The sequence below is a fragment of the Antennarius striatus genome, chromosome 14 (assembly GCF_040054535.1).
Source record: "Antennarius striatus isolate MH-2024 chromosome 14, ASM4005453v1, whole genome shotgun sequence".
Classification (NCBI taxonomy): domain Eukaryota; kingdom Metazoa; phylum Chordata; class Actinopteri; order Lophiiformes; family Antennariidae; genus Antennarius; species Antennarius striatus.
The window spans coordinates 1,286,697-1,307,175 of record NC_090789.1 but is presented as its reverse complement, the minus strand read 5'-3'; the positions used below and the strand labels follow the sequence as shown (position 1 = coordinate 1,307,175).

The 20,479-nt window shown below is 48.0% G+C and overlaps 3 protein-coding genes and 1 non-coding gene across 6 annotated transcripts; 3 read left to right on the top strand and 1 right to left on the bottom strand.

The window, feature by feature from the left end:
- Positions 1 to 80: 80 nt before the first annotated feature.
- On the bottom strand, positions 81 to 8,302 carry cdcp1b (CUB domain containing protein 1b). Its single transcript, XM_068333499.1, has 13 exons — positions 7,237 to 8,302; positions 5,582 to 5,809; positions 5,159 to 5,500; positions 4,833 to 5,048; positions 4,396 to 4,743; positions 3,810 to 4,025; positions 3,379 to 3,735; positions 2,937 to 3,296; positions 2,619 to 2,816; positions 2,124 to 2,480; positions 1,644 to 2,000; positions 1,482 to 1,563; positions 81 to 1,380 (listed from the first exon to the last, which is right to left on the bottom strand). Exons 1-13 carry the CDS (start codon positions 7,298 to 7,300, stop codon positions 870 to 872), a joined length of 3,636 nt encoding a protein of 1,211 aa, XP_068189600.1. The 5' UTR covers positions 7,301 to 8,302; the 3' UTR covers positions 81 to 869.
- A 69-nt stretch (positions 8,303 to 8,371) lies between these two features.
- nrm (nurim) lies at positions 8,372 to 11,331 on the top strand. The gene is made up of 4 exons (XM_068333504.1): positions 8,372 to 9,371; positions 10,177 to 10,370; positions 10,457 to 10,633; positions 10,808 to 11,331. Exons 1-4 carry the CDS (start codon positions 9,221 to 9,223, stop codon positions 11,093 to 11,095), a joined length of 810 nt encoding a protein of 269 aa, XP_068189605.1. The 5' UTR covers positions 8,372 to 9,220; the 3' UTR covers positions 11,096 to 11,331.
- On the top strand, positions 9,785 to 9,857 carry trnak-cuu (transfer RNA lysine (anticodon CUU)). The gene has a single exon. It is a non-coding gene; the product is annotated as a tRNA-Lys (tRNA).
- Positions 11,332 to 11,887: 556 nt separating the features above from the next.
- Positions 11,888 to 20,194, top strand: ppp1r18 (protein phosphatase 1, regulatory subunit 18). Of its 3 annotated transcripts, none has more exons than XM_068332364.1 (4): positions 11,888 to 12,105; positions 12,346 to 16,289; positions 18,662 to 18,872; positions 19,202 to 20,194. In XM_068332364.1, the coding sequence occupies exons 2-4, from the start codon at positions 12,411 to 12,413 to the stop codon at positions 19,216 to 19,218; spliced, it is 4,107 nt and encodes a 1,368-aa protein (XP_068188465.1). In that variant the 5' UTR covers positions 11,888 to 12,105; positions 12,346 to 12,410; the 3' UTR covers positions 19,219 to 20,194. The 3 variants fall into 3 exon arrangements, with proteins under 3 accessions (XP_068188465.1, XP_068188463.1, XP_068188464.1); XM_068332363.1 differs by having other exon boundaries at positions 11,890 to 12,105; positions 19,196 to 20,194; XM_068332362.1 differs by lacking the exon at positions 19,202 to 20,194 and having other exon boundaries at positions 18,662 to 19,189.
- The last annotated feature ends 285 nt before the right edge of the window (positions 20,195 to 20,479 follow it).

Genomic DNA, 20,479 nt, shown 5'->3' with positions numbered 1-20,479 from the left:
TGTTCTCGCTGAATAAACCGTAAAAAAAACGCTCCAGGAAAGTCAAACGAAAAGAGAAAAACACCTGCATCAGCAAAACGTGCCTCAGCTGCGTAAAACCTTCCACATTCGTTGTTTCCAGTGAAAACATTTCAACGGTAAACACGACGAGCCGATGTCCTCCAAAAAGATGTGGGTGTGAGCAGGTAAAATCAAGAAGTTCACCGTTTTCCAACAACTTTCTTCCAATTTATTGCAAAAAAACTAAATTGTATTTACAGGTGACAGAAAAAACAAACTTCTTAGAACATATAAAGTTAAAAACACTTTCAAAGCGAGTATCGGATATACTCGCACGTTTATTTGTAGGCATTGCTCCCCGGCTGGTTTACGGAACGAAACATTCAAGGAATAGTTTGTGTTTTTTTCTTGCTTTAAGGCCAAGCTACATCAAAAGAACGACATCGCTTGTATGTTTGGCAATCAGCAATTAGCTTAGCTTAGCATGACGGCTGTAAACAGAGGAACGCAACGAGTCCGATTCCATCAAACGGCAATGCAATCCCATTTATCAACGCAACGCTGCAAGTTTGTGGTTTTGGTTTCCTCTGGACGGATCCAGGCTCGCTGTTTTCTTCTTATCTCTTTATTCTAAGCTACAAAGCTAACAGCCTTAATCTGCTGGATTGACATGAGAATGGAATGAATGTCATTTAGCCGTCAGAGAACAGTAAGTCCTTTAAAAACCAAAAAGAGGGTCACAGCGTTTTCATTAAAGCTTTGGGGTCGTGACCAAACATCACATTCAGGGTCTCAACGGACTCCCGTTCCCTGATCGAGGTTCACATCAGTGCAGTCTGGAGTTACCGGTACCGTGGCCCCTCACGGGTCTACAAGTAGTCCTCCATTATGGGCGGTTGCGGCTCCAAGTCGACGCCGGAGAGGCGGATGGTGTTGATGTCTCCGGTGCTCTTGAACGTGTACAGCTCATTGTCCACCATCCGGCTGTCCTGGAACCCGAGACTGTCCTGCCGGTTGATGGGGGTGCACGGACGGGGCGGCATGAAGCCGTCGGACGGCCCCAGGAATGTGTTGAAGCGCTCCACCTCGGGCTCGTTGTCCGGCTCGTCGATCGTTGGCAGCTTCCCCTCGCCGGTGGGGCCGGTGAACGTTTGGTAGGAGTCTGGCTGCATCCCGTTGTAGCGGTCCTGGATGCTGTCGGAGTAGCTGGAGTCGCCCAGCAGGTGGCCGTACACCATGGTCTCATCGATGGAGTCGTAGACATGAGATTCGTTGTCAGAGCGACTTTTGGAGAAGTGCCTATCGCCCGGTCGGAAGATGTTCCCTTTGCCCATGTAGATGGACGCCTCCTTGTTCTTCTTGGCTATCTTCTTTTTCTTGCTGTTAAACCAAACGAAAACAAATCAATAAAATACAGGCCAGAATAAAGGTTGCTAGGGTGAATCCACATGTGGATGACGTTTTCCTACAGGGGAACTTACTTTAAGACAATGCAAACAACCGCCAACACTGTCAGCAGCAGAAGGAGACCTCCAGCGATCCCGAGGACGATGGCCAGGAGATCTGTGGACACCAAAGGAGGTAGAGTTAAACTACTTTAAATGATCTAATTGTTGGCCTACACGTTTGTCCTTCTCGTTTACTTGTCTTCTTCTGCAGATCGATTCTGGTCACGGCTCCAAACTGCCCCTCCTCCGGCACACAGTTGGACATGTTGAGATAGAAACTCTGCGGCACCACCAGCTTGTCCTCTGCCTCCTCATCCTCCCGCCGGCTCAGGATCTCCTCCTCCTGTCCCAGCATCCTCACCTTGAGGGAGGTGTGCCGGTCCTTGCATTTGGGCTGGCTGATGTTGACAAACTCCATCTGTGCCTGGTACTGTCCCGGCAGAGAGACGATCCAGGACACGGTGGAGAAGGACCTCATGCCCTCGGGCCAGTTCGGGGTGGCCAGCAGGGACGGGGAGGATGTCTTTGGAGTAACTCTGTAAATAACGGTCTCTGCAGAAGGATGGCAAAAACGACTCGAGTCAGAAAGGTACGGAAGAGGGCTCTCAAACATGTGTGGCACAACAGCGCCCTCGTGTGTTTGATTTCCTGTTTGATTACAGTGAAGTGTCTCACCTGGGATCTCCTCACTGAAGCTGACGTTGAGGAAAGGCCCTCTGATCCTGCTGAAGTCCTGGGCCGTGGCTGTGACGGAGATGTTGGCGTGCACCTGAACCTTCTTGACCACACCGTTGTAGCAGAAGTCCCCGATAGGAAAGCCGTCGCTCTCTGCCACGTGCAGCAAGACGGACTGACTGCACTCCTGGCCGGGTACCGACTGCTTGAGGCTCCCCGTGGGCGATGTTAGATCCAGGGTGCCGTCCTTCGGGACACTGAGGTCCCAGGTGAAGCTATGGAGGGGCATCCGAAGACAGGAGTCCAGTTTGGGCACGGTGAGCGGAACCGCAGAGCACGACCACATTTTTTGGCACGCTGGAATTTAAAAGGCACAATGTGAGATTGAAAAAGCAGTGATGTCATCATTCCTGGTAGGTGATGTCACATCTGGGAGTCTTCTAGCTTAAATTTGATGAAGCTTAATAGCCGCTAATGACGATAAAATCTTCCCACCGATAATTTTCCTGGCAGTCAGGCGCACGTCTTCATTTGGACAGTCCAAGAAGGACAGGCTGGCTTTAGAACCCACGGCCACATTGATCTTCTGTTGGACCTCAGAGCCGACGCTCATCTCGCAGTAGGGGTCGGAGCCCACGTTCTCCAGCTGCAGCGATACTCCCGGGAGTTTGGTCAGGTCCACGGAGCACAGCACTGACGAGGAATCCCAAAGGAAAAGTATGGGATCATCAATCTTTTCAAATCAAGAAGTGGAGAAAAAGTGGATCAAACGATCCACCAGGACTCGCAGATGGTCCTGGTCCAGATCCGTACCTGGATGACCGCTCCTCATCACGGAGACTCTGTAATCCAGGTTGAGGCCCGGCAGAGTCTGGTTGGTCTCGCAGTTCTTCAGAACCATGCTGAAGCTGCCCTGCTGGTGAGCCGGCTGGGGGTCGGTCAGCGACAGCTGGGTCACCTTCATTCCGTTTTTCAGGTACTCCATCTCCACCTCTTTGCTCAGACATTCCGGAGCCGTGTGTTGCTGGAAAAGTACTGTGTAGTTGTGCATCCCAGGAACCGTAAAGTCCCATTGCATCTGCTGGTTGTTTGGAAAATCACCGGGGTAGTTGGCCGTAATGAAGTCCGTGTCGGATACGCCTCGAGGGAGACTGACTTTCAATATGGCAACCACTGGAGAGAGGTAAAAACCAGGTTATAGAACAAACAGGAGTCCAAACACCATTCAGGTTCCTGTTCTGGACTGTTGACTTACTGGTGGTCTCAGGCCCAACACTGAGTTTAATGTCCAGGGGGTCCAGCGTCTCGTCCCCTGGTACCTGGAGAACAAAGCGGCCCTTGTAGCGACCCAGAACGGAGGTCACGGTTCCTCCTTTGCAAAAGGTTCCGATGTTTGCTGGTCCTGAACGCAGATAGGAAACGAGAGAGTACGTCTTCCCATCTGCGCAGACCTCATCCTTGGCAACTTGCCGCATCCCCGGTTCTGGGAAGTCCAGCTGGAATGCCCGAGTGGAGACAACTTTTAGATCCCAGGTGAAGGTCCGATTGAAGTCCGGGAAGAGGGAGGACTTGGCCTGAAGGACGTCACCTGGACAGGGGTTCTTCTCACAGTCTAGAATTAGCCAAGAAGAGCAGGTAAACACTTTTCTTCCATCTAAAGAACTCTAATGTTTTTGAGCTCGGTACCTATTTCCTTGTTGACCTCCACGGTGAAGACATCCTGAGGGCGAGGACAGGTGAACTCCACCGAGGTGTTGGAGGCCGTCGTCAGGGTCAGGTGTCTCGGGTTACACGTCTGTTTGGGTTCCGTGTTCTCGCACACGCTGCAGTCCGGCTCCTCAGCCACGCGGGTGAACATAACGATGGTGTCGGGGTCAGGGGTCACGGACATCATTCTGCCACCTGAACAGGAAGGTGGAGTCAATGACTTCTCGTTGTCTCGTTTTTACCCGCAGAGTTGGTAACTTTTTGAGCGTAATCTTCAAAATTAATCGGCTTCACGGTCCAGACTGGACCCTCCGTCTGCTAGTGAGGGACTAACCAGCTAATGTTAGCTCAACCAAACATGCTAAATTTTATATATTCATATACAACTGTACTCAGTGTAAAGATTGTGCCCGCTAAACTTAGTATGCTAGCTTCACACTCAGTGGTGCCCCCTGCAGGCACACAAACACTCCTACATTTCCTGGCTTTATTGTGAATATCTGCTGAAAACTGCTGCTAAAGTTCTTATCTCACAATACGTTTCCATAAATAACCGTCTCCTCGCCTCTCGGTGCCGCCTTGACGGTGAAAGCCGTTGGCTCCACCTCCTCTCCTTTGGGCGCCTCTATCAACACAGCAGTCGCTCCCAGCAGGTCCAGGCTGGACAAGGTTCCCCCTTTGCAGTAGCTGCTGGTTTTACTCTTTCCCTCGCTGTTGGTCGTGCTCACGGAGTACTGGGGGCCATCGTTGCAGCTTTCCGATCTGGACAGCGCTTTTAGTGCCGCGGGAAAGCCCACGGTCAACACTGTCCGATCGGGGACTCTAATGCCCCATGTCAGGGATCGTTTAAAGTCCTGGAAGAGGCTGGGATCGACGGCTCCCGCTGCAGGAGTGCACGAGGTTTTGGTGCATTCTGTGTGAGAGAAGATGTTTTTCAAAGTCATTAAAGCGTAATTCGTCCCACATCCTTCCTGTCTGAGCTGAAGTAAACACGTTCCCCACCTATTTTCCGGTGGATGTTGACGGTGTAAACATCCTGAGGTTTGGGGCAGCTGAACTCCAGGGACAGTTTGTCCACGTTGGTTAGCGTCTTTTCCGTCGGACTGCAGTTTGGCGTCGATCCGTCGGTGGAGCAAACGTTACACTCCGGTTCCTCGGGATCGCGGCTCACGACCACAGTGGTGTCGGAATCCACGGTTACAACCATGATCCGTCCCTCTGGGGGTGGTACAGAGAGACAGACATCAAACTGACATGCCCTGAATCAAAAACAGACATCGCTAATAAATGCTAGCAGTGCTGCTAACGCTAACTAAATTAAGCCTTACTCAGGGGTCCAGCTGAGGCCTGGAACAACACAGACTTGACTTCGGTACCCGGTTTGACCTCCAGGGTCACCACTGCCTGGTCGGGCAGGTCCAAACGGGTGATGGACCCGCCGGGGCAGTACCGAGTCCGACCTTTGCTGCTCGTTTTGGACACGGCCACTAAAAACTGTAGCCCGCCGGGACACGACTGCCTGGACTCCGTCAGACCCTCGCCGAGGATGTCCAGACTCACGATTGTCTTCGCCGGCGCCTTGAGCTCCCAGGTGAAGGTGCGGCTCAGGTCCGCCAAGACAGACGGTTGGGTTTCGACCGTCGACGGGCTGCAGGAGTCTTCCGTGCATTCTGGGTGACATTAGGAGACCACTTGAGAACTTCCTGTCTCGTTTAGGAGCTAACGCTAACCCTGAAGGGTTGTGACCTCACCGATGGTGCGGCCGATCGTCGCCGTGAACGCCTCCGCTATCGGTTGGGGACACTGGAACAGTAGTTTGACTTCCTCCTCGGGTACCAGGGACAGAGAGGCGTGGCAGGACGTCTGCGTGTCGTTCACGCCGCTAACGGTGCACACGGAACACTGATTCGACGTTGTCGTCGTCGTGGAAACCGTCACCGTCGAACCTTTGTCCGGTCGGACCACCGTGTGCTGGGATCCTGACGGGGAAGATCGGGGTTAGCTTACAGATGCTGAGTTGGTGATTCCTGATTGGCTAGTGCAGGAAATGAAAACAGGAAATGATGCGTAGTTATGTCGGGACAAGTCTAGCGCCACCTTCAGGTCAAAATATGAGAATACTATCAAAAAATGTTGAAAACCGACGTATAACCGAGAACGAAATAACCCCAAACGACGTAACCAAGGTTTACCTGTACAGGTAGAAACTCTCAGCATGCTAATATGCTAAGCTAAACAGTAGCATGATAAAACATGAGCTGCAAACCGTTTCATAATGAAGAAAAAGGTATTTCTAGAAAATAGTTTTTAAAAATGTACGACATTTTTCACGTTATGCCAGCTTGAATTTAATCTTATCCTCCTTAAACTGATATTTTCAGGTAGACTCATTAGTTATTCATGCCGTCTCACTTCAGACACGCCAACACGTCTTCGTCCAGACTTAGCATGTCGTGCTAAGCACACGCTAACGGTCAGTTTGTCTTTGACGCCTGAGCAAACACGGTTCCAGGCGCGCCCATCCCGCCGTCGAGCAACGCCAAACCAACGTGACCCCGTTGAACTCTGGTGACGAGCGACTTGAAGCAACTTTTAAAAACCATTAGGGGCCGTTTCCATGACAACCTCAGTCACATGTTTCGGTTTTATGTTTATGAAGCCAGACTGAAAACCAGATGTCGTCCAGAAGAGAGAGAAATTTTAACTTTTAATCTTTGATTTCACTTCCTGTCTGCAGTAAATCTGGGATTTGATTGGATGTGCACGTTTAGGACGTCCCCACCGTGTTTCTTCTGGTTATCTGCACAAGTTCTAACAGAAAGTTTCACCAGGAATTCACAACCTGGACCTGCAGGGACTTGAACGCAACGCGACCGGGACGCAGCGCCGCGGCTGGAGCGTCTCTTTGGACAGTAAACAAAGGGCGTGGATGACGTCACGGGTTCGAATCAACACTTTTAAAAAAAATTAATTTAATTGTAAATTTTAATTTAAGGTAAAATATTGATGGTAAAATAAAGGTTTGAGTCAACTTTTCCCACAAACGCTAGAAGAGATAGAGCGTCACGGTGGAGGCAGGGTGGTGATCGATTAGGTGGACAGGACAGGTTCAGGGCGCATCGGCCGATCGCTGGTCAATCATTAATGAAGTCATCATGAGCTCGTGCGTCCCGGAAGCTCCATAAAAGCCTCGTAAAAGCTTTTTGAAAATGGAGTTCCTCTCAAACCGTCGGCCGTTGCTCCTCTTCCTCACCTGCGCGCCAGAGAGACGCGTCAAAGTGGGGAAATGACGCAACTGTTCGTGTTTGTTTCAGGAAAAAAAAAGATTGGGACGTGATAAAACGGGGCAGAAAACGGGTCACCGAGTCGGGCGTGGACAGATGTTGTCGTGAAAACAACGTCTCACCTGTCGGGTCCAGGAGCGTCAGGAACAGGACAGCCAGGAGCGCGCCGGTCGGGCGGAGCCGCATGTTTGCGCCAATCAGGATTCCAGCCGGAATTAAGACTCTAATTAAATTTAAGAAGTGATTTTTAAAAATAAATAAATAAATAGAAAGCGGACTCCCCTTCAAACGCACGGCTGCATTCCCATCCGCGGCGCTGACACACACTTCCTGCTCTGTTCTCACCTGCGCGCGTCGGAGGGGCGTGGACACGATACCTGCCCAAACTTGATGAGTGAGGACGATCGAATCCTGCCGTTGTGCCCTTGAGCCCTGACGCGTAAAAGAAGAGGAGGTGGAGGGTCGCAGCCAGGCGTCCTATAAATAAACCCGAACATGCCGGGGATGGTTGGCACCGTCCCACGCAGAGGACGGGTGTGGACGCGCAGCCTGAGCCGGGGTTTAAGGACCCAAATGGATGGTTTTTCCACACATGAGTGGAAGTTTGTGTCAGTTGAGACGTAAGAGGGAATCCCGCGAAAGACGCGCGTCCCTTTGATGCGCGTTTATCGCGGATTCTGCAGAGAAATGAGGAGAATGCGCGCGTCCGTGCGCGCTGACGGCGCGAACAGTCCTGCCCCCACACGCCCCACGACACACACATTCCTGCACAGACACCCACCTGAGGGCAGACCCACGCGCAACACGCAGGCCGAAGGTTCCTCCGCGCATGCGCGCACCTGGATCCCACGTACCAGACACCTTGGTTTTTGTTTTTGTCGGACCGGTCTGACAGGTTCTGAGTCTCACGGCCGCGATGACCGGGACGGACGGATCCACGCCACGGTTCGAGTCCAGGTGCCGTTAACTGACCCGGTCATGTCCTGATAGACTGTCTAATGTCAAATCTCTATTTTGGTGACGTCATATTTCGTCATCGTGTTGTGTCTTTTTGTCATTTCTCAATTTACAGCTCAAATAAATATTTTTAAAAAATAAGGAAAAGAGGAGAAACAGGAAATGCAAATTTCTTCTTGGACAGCAGCTGTTGTTCGGGTGGTTCTGGTTCTGGATCAGCTGCTGCGACCTGACGCCCCTCAGGGTGGGTGGGGGTGGGATTTGGGGGTTGGGGGGTGTTTTTCAGGACTGTTGCTCAATATCCTGCTGCATGTTGAGACACATTAGAACACAAAGCAGCTTCGGTGGAAGGAGTTTGATTCCAACAATAAAAAAGGATTCGTGTTTATTTTAAGACGTTTTGGTGTCAAAACCAGTTCTGCTTTAGAACCAGTCGCTCAGAACTGACTTGTAAATCCATTAAACGTGGGTCAGATCTGAACACCAGCTGGTCTTTTGTGTGGATTCATCCCAGCTGTCATGAGCTGCAAGTAAAATTAGATTCAGACAGTTGTGCTGTGTGGATGGAGGGCCTAGAAGGCTCCAGGGTTAAAACAAAACCACCAAAACTAAAGAAATAATAAGAATCTTTACAATAATCTGCAGCTGGAGTTTAAATATAGATTAAAGTTCCATTTCAAATCTCAAAAGACGTCCCTGAAAACCACATGAATCTAGTTGGTTTAATCAAAATTACACCTGGTAAAGGTTGTTGATAAAGTTTTATTAAAAGTAAATATTTCACCAGTGACTGGTTTGACTTTCTGACACCTGATACGCACCAACACAAAGGGCCAAGCCCTTTAATTCACCCTCCTGGGCCGGGAAGCCAAACTCTTCCAGGCATGAGATAAGACCCACCCAGAGTGGTTTCACCCGTGGGTTTCTGTGACGTAAGCCTAGGCCTGCTCCTTGTTTCGGGGTTCTAACCTCTCTTTGTCCTCAGAGTGGGATGGACCAGCTGTTAAATCGGGTTAGAAGTGACATTCTCTGTTAATGTTTAGCGTTTGGGCGCGACAGCACCACCCTGTGTCTATCCTCGGTACTGCAACGAGCTGCCAACCCGGAAGCAGCTGCAGCGGAGCAGCTATTTGAAAACAAACAGTGGTTATGGCGTCAGTCACGGTACGTGGGTGGGCCCTGGGCTCCGTGTCCTTACTGAACTTTGCGTTCGTCTTCATTTCCGGTGCTGACTTCATCCGGTTCGTCTCCTTTCGAGCCATTTACCACAACATCACCGGGGAGACGGCTCTCTGTCAGGGTAAGATTCATGCTAGCCGCTCACCGCGACTCAGGCGACCAGGAGGCGAAGTTAGGGGTCCTACTATGGCGACGCCGAGTCCCGCCCATCTCTGCTTGTGATTGGTTTAACCTGATTTTCGCACAAGAGTTTAACCAATCATTAACCGCATGATCAAATTGAGACCAATCGGACCCATAGTAGGGTTTGGTCGTGTTTCGCCGTAGTAAGGTTCGAACTTTAGCGATCGGAAGTCAAAGTTAGCTGCTGACAGCAAGCTGGTGCGAGGCTTTGAGAGCCTGTTTTGATGTTAGCTGTAAAATTAGCTAAAATTTATAGTATTACTTAAGACATGAAAATAAAAGAACTGATAATCTACGACATATTTGTTTTCGGTTAGAATCTTATTGATCTTTGGCGGTTGTGTGCGTACCGCCCGGCTAGCTCAGTCGGTAGAGCATGAGACTCTTAATCTCAGGGTCGTGGGTTCGAGCCCCACGTTGGGCGACAGCATTTTTATGTTGATATAGTTTTTCTCACGCTTTGAGGAAGCAGAAAACTAAAATGTGACACAAAAAATATAACACCATTCATATCATGACCACGTGACTCTCATTTATTTTTTATTTTTACATTTTAACGATTATTAAAAAAAAAGCAAATTTCCATAAATATCCTTGATTTCATTGTAGATTTATGATGAAAACAGACTTGTTATTTATTATTTATTAGTCCTCCTGACGGTATTTTTAGCTGGTAGTAAATAAAAACTAAACAGAACACTTGACCTTCCTCTTCCTGCTCGCATCACTTCCTGCCGCCCTAGACTCCGTACCGTGGTCCGTGGCCCTGAGGGACCGCTCCGTCCTCGGGTCTCTGCTTGTAGATCTGGGCCTGCTGCTTCTCTTCATCACCCAGCACAGTTTACTGGCCTGGTCACCGGTGAAACGGGCCCTCCAGTCGGTGCTGGGGGTCCTGCACCGGACGGCGTACTGCTTCACCACCGGCCTGGCGCTGCAGGTACCACGACACAGGGGCTGCTTTATTGATGCTTTAATGCATTACTTTTTTGGAGGTGGTTTATAAAACAAGCCCTCCTGTGTCAGGTCTTGATGCGCTACTGGCAGCCGGTGACCGGCGCCCCCTGTCTGTGGGCGGTGCGTCATGCGCCCTGGAGCGTGTGGTTCCCTCTGCTCTGCTTCTCGCTGCACTTCCTCTGCTGGGCCGTCATCTGCAGCCTCCTCATCGTGTTTGATTACCCGGAACTGATGGGCATCAAACAGGTAACCAGATGCAAATCGATTATCAATCACCACCAATTGGGTTCGAACTACAAAAATGGCATTAAAAAAAGTTTAAATTCTATTAAGAACTATTTAATTAATCAACATTATTGTAAAAAAAATAATTTACCCGGTACATAAATAGACTCGCTTCTGACCTCGTGTGTCTCTCAGGTGTATTACGACTGTCTGGGTTTGGGGGACCCCCTGTCTCACAAGTCGCCCCAGGCCCAGCGCCTCCTGTCTCACCTGCGCCACCCGGTGTGCCTGGAGCTGGGCGTGGTCCTGTGGCTCCTGCCGGCCCTGTCCCTGGACCGGCTCCTGCTGGCGGGGGCCCTGTCGGGCTACCTGGCCCTGGCCCACTCCCTGGACAGACGGGATCTGGACTTCCTGTGCCTCCAGTTCAGAACCAAGGTGCAGCTGCTGAGCGACGGCCAGCAGGACGACCACAAGGGGGAGTGAAGGGACACGAACCCAAACGCTGCTGTGATATTCAACAGATATGCTGCATTCAAACAGAACTCTCTGCGACCCAACACTAGTGTTTTATTTTTTTAAACAGTGCGTGTTCAACATGAATCTCGTGCTTTTGTTCGTTTTATTGCCTCTCTTGTTGCCTCGATGTAAACATAACCTTCAGTATTTTTATAGATAACAAATAAATATCAGAATCTGTTTTCTATTTTCTTCTCTTCTTGTGGGCGTGTCCAGTTGGCCGTCGCCACAGCGTGTCCTTCTTTAACCTACGCTGGTATTTGTCTGGCAAAGTTTTTTTTGCTGGATGCCCTTCCTGCCAGGGTTTGGGACCGGCTTACTACCCGTTGCCCCTGTAGGGCTGCAGGAGAGGCTGTTTCCTGTACCTGTTTTTATTATAAGCGAACTACCAAATCGATTACTGATTGGTTTTGTTGATCTGAAGACCATCACAGGTGATTAGCGGACAAACAGGAAGTACTATAACACGCAACGGTAACAACAACAACAACAACAGCAGCAGCAGCAGACGGTGTGTTTGTGTGTGTGTGAATAATAATTCTGTACTTTTTAAATGATGTCACGTGAGGATAAGCCTCTCCGGCCTCCTCAGGTAAACTACATCTCTGTGCTCCTCCTCCTCCTCCTCCTCCTCCTCCTCCTCCTCCTCCTCCTCCTCCTCCTCCTCCTCCTCCTCCTCCTCCTCCTCCTCCTCCTCCTCCTGATGACCGGCAGACGGCTGTTCTTTAAACGTCTCTTCTTAGTTCTGACAATCTGGTGCCACTAAACTCTCTGACGGCCCTTAACAGACTTATGGGATTAAAGAGCTGCCGGTGAGGCTGGAAATATTTACTACTATCCCGCTGTCGGACGCGTTTCACGCTTGGACACTCGGTCGGCTTGTGGGCTGGTTTGACGGGTCGTCCGGTGTTTTCTGACCCTGTTTTCTGATCCGCCAATGGACATGACCGGAAAACCAAGCTGATCAATAAGATTTGGTGAGTTTAATTGAACAGTTTCATCGTATTTATTACACTAAAGCAGAAAGTGATTTTATACGTATTACTGCAAATTAAATTGGTGAAGTTTAACGTTATTTTTTAAATTAAAAATAGTGGATGAGGATTTTTTTATTTTAAATACTTTTATTGAGCAGCTTTTATTATAAGACATCCTAACAGTTCTGTTTGGGTTAGTTTTATACTTAAAAGTGATTTTATTTCATCCATTCTTTGCAGATTCTTCCAGTAAAGACAAACACCAATCCTCTCTGCCCCAAACCATCACCTATTTTTTTTCTGTTATGTCTGTTTCCTCTCTGCCGGAATGGAAACAACTCCTGCTGGAGAGGAAGAGGAGAGAGGAGGAAGAGCGAGAGAGGAGAGAGAAGCAGGAGGAGGAGAAGTTTGCCAGCATGCCTGCCTGGAAGCGAGGGATTATCCAGCGGAGGAAGGCGAAGCAGGACAGTTTAGGTGACAGAGAAAGAGATAAAGACGTCTGCCAGCTGCAGGTGGATGTCAGGTCTCCATCGGATGGCCTGAGCGACACGGACAGCTCCATTACCGTCAACTTCGGAAGCGAATTGTCGCTCAGTCCGGATACGGGGCAATGGCAGGAAGCAGAGGTCAAAGCAGCGGGTCAGGTGTCGGTAGAAACCATAGTTCCACTCCATGAAAATCCATTTATTCGCACACAGAGCTCATGGAGGAAAAGCCGGGATGGAGATTTATGGAATGAACCGGAAGGAAGGGAGAAAGAAAAACTGACCCCCAGGAGTCAAGATTTGGAATCTGGAAGAGGAAGGGATGTCGAGCTGAAAATAGACAGATTCAGCGATTTAAGTGAGGGGTCGGAGAGAGACAAAGGTAAGGACAGAAGTCAAGGAAGAGAAAAAGAGAGGGGTGGGTGGGAAAGAGATAGAAACCAATGGAAGGAGTCGGTCAAGGATGCCACCAGGGAGCGGGAAGTTCTCAAAGTTCTAAAAGATGAGGACGATTTGCAATCCAGTTCCTTTTCTCCCCACGTTCCGTGTCTCCGAACTATCCGAGCCGACAACATCATCATCATCGAACAGGACAGGAAAGTCAGCAATGAAAGGAGGAGTAGATGGAGGGAGACGGAGACGGAGAGGCTGGAGGAAGACCAGGGAAAGAGGGGAATGAAGATGGACTTGAGGGAGATCTTGGGGGTAGGAGGAAGCGTGACGGAGATCCGAGCCTCTGAGGTTTTGATCATAAAGCCTTCAGCGAGCCCTGAACAGAGGAGTCCAAAAGGAGGAGGAGGAGGAGGAGGAAGGAAAGGTTCAAGTAGAGAGGATGGAGATGCAAAGGGGAGCACCGATGGAAGGCAAGAGAGTTTCGGCCGGGAACTGAGGACGGACTTGTCCTGGCTGAGAGACAAAGAGAAAGACAGACCTTGGGGACAAGCGACGGTCATTAAAGATGACAGGAAGGACAGTTTGGAGGACAACGTGTTCGTGGACAGAGGAGGAAGGGTCAGCCAGCTGCTGAGTAAGTTCGGCGAGCACCCCAAGCCTCCATCGAGATCCAAAAGCTCGGATAATTTCTTGCGTCCTGGCAGGAGAACATTTTCAGGAGATGAAGTCCAACAATCCGAGGCGAATGGACGGAATACCCTCTGGAAAAACGTCCCAAAACGCTCGTTTAGCTTCTCTGATCGTGTCTTCTGTTCTGAGGAGAATGGATTAGACGACGGCAGGTACCACGAGAGGAAAATGCGCGACAGGATACATTCAGACAAGAGTGTAGCGCCGTGGATGGATGGAACCGGCCCAACGAAGATCAAACTGGGGTACGCTCGTCTTTCAGAGAAAGACAAGTTGGGAAAGCAACGAGAGAGACAGGTGAAAGATGAGGACGAGAAGGTGGGAACCGTGCTGAGAAGGAATGAAAATGAAATCTCCATCCACAGTCGAAAAGTTGAGCCTGTGGACATGCCCACTGCAAAGGAAGTGGATGTATATGGAGACGAGGGGTTCACCACGGCGTCTGTCAAAAACACGGAAGGAATCTCGTTTGCCAGAAGAGTACCTATCAGACAAGATGGGAAAGCAAGAGCGGAGAGAGAAGCCAGGAACCTGGCAGGTGAGAAAAGTTTAGAAAGGAAACCGAGTGCAGAAAAAGATTCCGAGTTGGGGAGACAGACGGAGGCACAAGCTTCCGACGAAAATGTACCCGATTACTGGAGAGACGAGAGACTCGAAAGCGTTGTTTCCGTTGATTCTACGCAAAAGAATCTCGTTTCTGCATCGGCGGAGGTTGTCAGTTCAAGTCACGCCACTGAGAATCAATACAGACATGAGTCAGCTTTCACTGAGTGTTCCAGTCTTCTCTGTGCTGCCCAAGATAGGGGTAGAGACACCCATAGAGGACCAGAATGGAGTGGTACAGGCCCACAAGGACCGCACTTAATGCACTCGGTTTTGTCACAGCACACAGAGGATCTAATAAGTAAAATAGAAAAGATTGGAGACGCAAGTGTTTACAATAATGAGAAACCAGAGCAGGTTTACAACAACGTGAGTACAGATACCACACAGGAGGCGCAATCATACAGTGACGCTGGATCAGATGGCCTAATGCACGATTTAACCCCAAGATCTCAAAAAACGATTGAACCCAGTTTAATGCCTCCTGCTCCCCTCGAGATTCAAATCCCCAGATCGGTGTTTTACGTTGCCGAAGAAATGATGGACATCAAAATGTCTGAAGGTCAAATCAATGAGGAGCAAGACTGGGTGGACAGTGTAGGGGTGGAGCGGAGGGATAGCTGGAGGATTGGGAAACCCCTGAGTCGCATTGAGTCCTTGCGAGAGAAGATCCGTCAAAGAGAGGCAGAAGATAGAGGAAGTGAAGGTGCTGAGATAAAGTTCAGTCAGACAGCTGAGGAAAGGTGTGATGAGGGGGGAAGTGAAGTAGAGAACAAATCGGAAGCTACTGCTCATATGCAGAAGAGACCTGTCAAAGAGAGGCCACAGGAAGACGCAGCAGAGCAGACGTCCACCACGGCGTTTGACGTCACACAGGAAGTCAGCGTGTTGAAAACCTGCCCTCAACTTCCTGCTTCTGTCCCGCAGTCACAATCTGTCAGTGGAGAGGAAGTAACGAGCGGGTATGCCGCTGCTGCCTCCGATGTTATCGATGACTTCAAGACATCTGAGGATGAAGACGACCCTGTGAAACATGTGGAGGAACAGCTGAGGCGGCACAGGGCCAAACACGAGGACAGGGAAGACCGGGAGGAAGAGGAGGACGAGGAGTCAGAGGAAGAGTTGCAGGAATACGCGTCACCTTCCGATTCAGTGGAGTCTCTCTCGCCTTTGCCACCTTATTCCAACTCCCTGGCAGCCATGAGTCGGATTTACAACTTGGAAACGATTGGCTCGAGGTCGGGCTTGTGTTTGAGGGAGAAGACGGTAGAGATTCCGTCAGTCCACCTTGTCAAAGTGAAGCCACTTATGTCGAATGCACAGCAGCTCGACAGCAAGGCGTTCTCAGGTGAAGACGTCTGCGGGGTTCAGACAATACAAAGACAGATAGAGCAGTTTCAGCTGAAGGAACAGGAAGTGCTCAAGTCTTGTTCGTCCACAAATATTCCTTTTAAGGACTGGGAGACAAAAGGGCGGCAAAGTCCACAAGGACTGCTTTGGCGCCAATTAAAGGATGATATCAACAGCCAGGAGAAAGATCAAGAAACATCCAGCCTCAAAGTTACTTCTGGACGCGTTCAATCCCCGACATCTCAGCTCAAACAATCGAACCAGACTATCACCGTCACCCCCGCGCTTCTCAGAAGCCAATCACCAGACAATACTCTGAAACCCACTGACTGTGCCCCGACCCCAGCTTCCTCCCCATGCTCGCCATCTCCTGTCCAGTCTCCTAGTGTCTCGCCATCTCCTACTGCATCGCCCACGCTCTTCTCCATCAGGAGTGCCTCTGGGGGTAAAGTGAAGAGAGGTGCCACCATCACAATCTGTCCAAAAAAGTCTGTAAGTGGGGGAGGAGGGTCGACATCCACCAAGACGTTGACGCAACCAGCACAGACCCCGGCCGATCAAGAGAAAAAGAAGTATCCCACAGTGGACGAGATAGAGGTGATTGGGGGATACCAGACTCTGGAGAAGTCCTGTCTGATCAAGAATAGAGGGACTCCAAAAAAGGTGAGTAGAAACTGGATTTGTGTGATATATGTGTCATCTAAATCCAAATATGGTTGTTCCATTTCACCAAAAACTTGCCAGAGGTGGTCCAGGGGGCATCACCTTGCAATGTCTACCCCTACGGTCTTGCCTGGTCGCCAAGCAGAATCCCCTTTCAGGGTGAGAACATCCGTTTTGATAGAGGAGTGCCATCGCAGAGGCCGACCTAAGCCTGTTAAAGCCTTATCAAGCACGACATCTTGATTCTGGAGAGATCAGCTTTGCTTCTGGACTCTAATGCTGTCAGGACATTTGACTTTCCCCAACGGGTGACGATTGACAGACGAGTATATTAGACAAATGTGTCACTGATGGCAACAACAAAGTGTTTTTGAAGGTTTATGGTTTATTGTCAGTGGAAGTAAAGTGCTTTTCACTTTGAATATCTGAAGACAGGATTAATGCAGCTCTTAGTTTAATTTGTCTGCATCGCGTTTAACAGGAAGTCAATCTGACAAGAAGCCAGCTCCTTCCTCCTCATTTTTGCATACCATCAGCAAACCTACACATCAAATAAAGAACACACTGCTAAACAGTTTCATCAGTCTATGTCGGGAGATTCTCTTTCTTCATTTTAGGTTTTCCTAAATTTAGACAGTCTTGCAGATGGGTTTTATGTAATAAAGGGGAAGACATGATGAACCTTGTGCATCGTGACGACATCCTGACCTATCGTATGTACAGCATTTCCCTCCAGTCGACAGCCTTTGAAATAACTCTAAAGATCAGGTGTCAGATCTCTTTTTAAGCCTTGCACCAGTTCTTTTCTCTCTGAAGAACATATCTTTGTACATTTGTGGCTGTTTCCTAGTAGGTGTTTGGTTTCTTGGGGTCTCAACCATGTCCATCCTCCACTGGTTCACGACGGAGCGTTGGTTTGGGTCTGGTGACGTTACACAAATAAGTTAAATAATAAATAATAATCAGCCATCACACAGTCAGACCCAGAGGATCATAACCCGCTTTGGTTCTACAGGAACTGCCTGTCACTGCATGTTTTTGCTCACTTCCTCTTTCAAACTTCTTTACTTTTACAGGAAGTGACGCTGACGCCGTGTCCCTTGTTAAATCACCAAATGCGACTCAGACGTTAAACTGTTTTATCACAGGGCCATCTGTTTCAAAGACTGGACTAATCTGTGCAGGACTGACAAACACACTGGAGTTGGATGCAGTTCTTTGCTAGCAAATTTGAAAGAAACGCCGTTTAATTCCATCTGTGATTAAACAGAAGCTTTCCTGACATCATGTTCCTCCCTCGCCGCTGGTGCTTCGTGATTCTCTCGCCACCTGTTGCGTTTCAGATGGTTTCATGTCAGGCCTCCTCTGAACACAGGGTCACGGGGGGGGTTAGGATGGGGGGGTTGATCTGCTTTCATCTCCCTCTTCCTCTTTTTCCTTTAAGTTTCCTTTGTAAACATATTTTTTTCTCAGGCGGACTCTTTGACAAGTGTCCTGCACTCTAAAAGACTCTCAAAGCAAAAACTTAGACTTCATTCGCTTCAGTTGACTTTATTTTTCTGTACTTGCGTATTCAAACAAAACTGAATTATCTACTTCAACTGTAGAATAAACTATGGGTCAGTCAGTGTCAAAACTTTGAGCAATCAGTTTCAAAGCTGCAAAGCAGTTTGATTTAACATTAATAGAAATATTAACTATCCCTGTTGTCTACATTCCTGTGTTACTTGACGCCTCTGCCGTCCTGCCGTGTCTGCTCGGGTTAATCGGGTTCAGGGAAGGAGGATTAGCCTCCTGTGCCTCGGCATTGATTGGCCGGGCTGTCTAATTCAGAGCTTTTATCTGAAGCAGTCGGTGTAGCGTGAGCGGCGTGGGGCCGTTACATCTTTAAGAAACAAAACACACTCGCTTCCAAACCAGCTAGAAAATTCTCTCTGTTTTTTATTTGCATGAATTAAATGGATTGAATCATGAAAATATAAAGTTTATGAATTGTTTCTGCTTGATGTTGATTTTCATCTATAAATCCTTTTGAAATTATTGATCTTTTATTACTTCAATGACATTTTTTAAATCTCACAGAAACAAAATTTTGTTAAATTTCTCTTATTTGCAACATTCATTCATTCATTCATTCATTCATTCATTTTCCTTACTGAGGCAGGGATATATTTTCCGGCTATTTGCTAGTGTTATTGCGGAACCACACAAAAGACAAACAACCACGAATGCAGACACACCTACGGAAGAAACAAAGTTTGTTTCTTCAATGAAAACTGAAGTTTCTCCTGTTATTTACATTTTATTCATGTGAACACATTTTCACCTTTGTCCTCTGAACCCACTGAACCAATCCCCTCGTCTGCTCACAGGTGAAGGTGTGTTTCCATGAGGACCAGCTGGAGCAGGTGTGCGAGTACCCGTCAGAGACCTCCATGCTGTCCCACTCCCCCTACCCTCAGGACCTGTGGACGCCGCAGGGGGACGAGGGGCGGGAGGAGCACGCCCAAGAGGAGGGAGGGACCGTCGTGTCCAAAAAGACCAGGAATGTTGGGACGGCGACGGGACGGGGGCCCAGAGTGGGTCAGTGCCACCCCCTCCTCAGAAAACATAACGTGTAGAGAGAGAACTGCTTTTATTCATGACGTCTCACAGACATTTTTTTTTTTGATGGTTTTCTGGTTCAGACTGAAAATTATTTTTTGATTATTTTTCTGATTTCTTTTTGTCAACAAATTCCAAGAAACCAGCGACAAATTCATCGTCCAGTAAGGATTTACTGTGATGGAATTCAGCCTCTTAAGGCTAATTGTGGCCTCCGCTGTGAATCAATATCACGGCACAAATATATATTTTTTATTATTATTAAAAAATTATTCTAATTGTCTTTTTTTTTTTTTGACCAGAAACAGCTGCTGGCTCATTTTAAAATCTACCAGATCCCTCCTTGATCTGCTAACGGACTCCCCCAACAAGTGTGACCCAGATTGACCCTGAACTCCGTCTCTCTGTCTTCCAGATGAGTCTTGTCCTCGCTAGACGCCACTCACCTCGCCAAAAATACCCGTGCGATCAAAACACCAACATTTTGTCGAACAATCTTATTTTAAATGTGATTTGTTTCACTTGAATTGTGATATTTTTCTTCCTTGTGGGTAAAAACTGTAGCATCAGAATGAATGAGTGTAAAAAAATGTACAGTACAGTGTTTTCTGGATAAAAACACAAATCAACCAGGGAAAATATGAATGTAAAAACATGGTACATATTATAGAAGACCCTCAAATGTGCACTGAAGGATCACTTCTTTATGCAACATAATGAAAATGATAATATTTCATATAGTAGTTTGTTATTTACTGCCTCAGCACAGAAGAATGATGTCGACATCATCTGCTTTCATGTGCCTGCTGGATTTGCCCACAGATGATATGAAGAACAGGTTCTATAGATATGTGGATATTTATATACAGTATTTATACTTTATATCTGAAGCCTTTCTGAGGGGGGGTTGTGTTGAACGTAGCAGAAACAGGGGTGTTGCAATGCAGATGAATCCAGGAGGGTCGTACCTTCATGACAGGGTTAAATCGAGCCTTATTGTTCACGACGACAGCTCTGCTAACAGTTCAGGTAACAATCAGTTTAAATAAAGGTTTTATTCTGTTATTTTTGTCATGGGGGAGTGGTGACAGAGCGGTGCCAGGGAAACTCCCCAAGCTGAAAACACAAACAATTCAATTAACAGATTAACTTTGTCCTGATCATGTCTGACGTGTTTCTCTCCGATGTGTAAAACTGTAGGTGTTTGTGAATAAATTCTGTGAAATTCTGGGATTTTTTTTTCTATGTGAGTTCAAGAAGCTGGCTTCAGGAGAAAAAAATCAAATAAATGGCTCCAAGAACAGGTTTGTCTTCTTTTATTTGTGAGCGATGAATCAAAAATTGTGAATCTATCAGCTTCCAATGTATTATACTTTAAAAAAGGTTTTTTATGAACTCTTTAATGAAATATTTAGACATATATAGACTGCTACACATAATTCCCAGAAGAATTCATTTCAAAAAACTTTATTTGTCCCCAAGGTGCCTTTATATATTATGCTATCTTTAATTTCTGTATAGTTTTCATTAAATTTTCACATTTTAATGCACTAATGTTGATGTTTTTCTGCTTTTAAAAATAAATT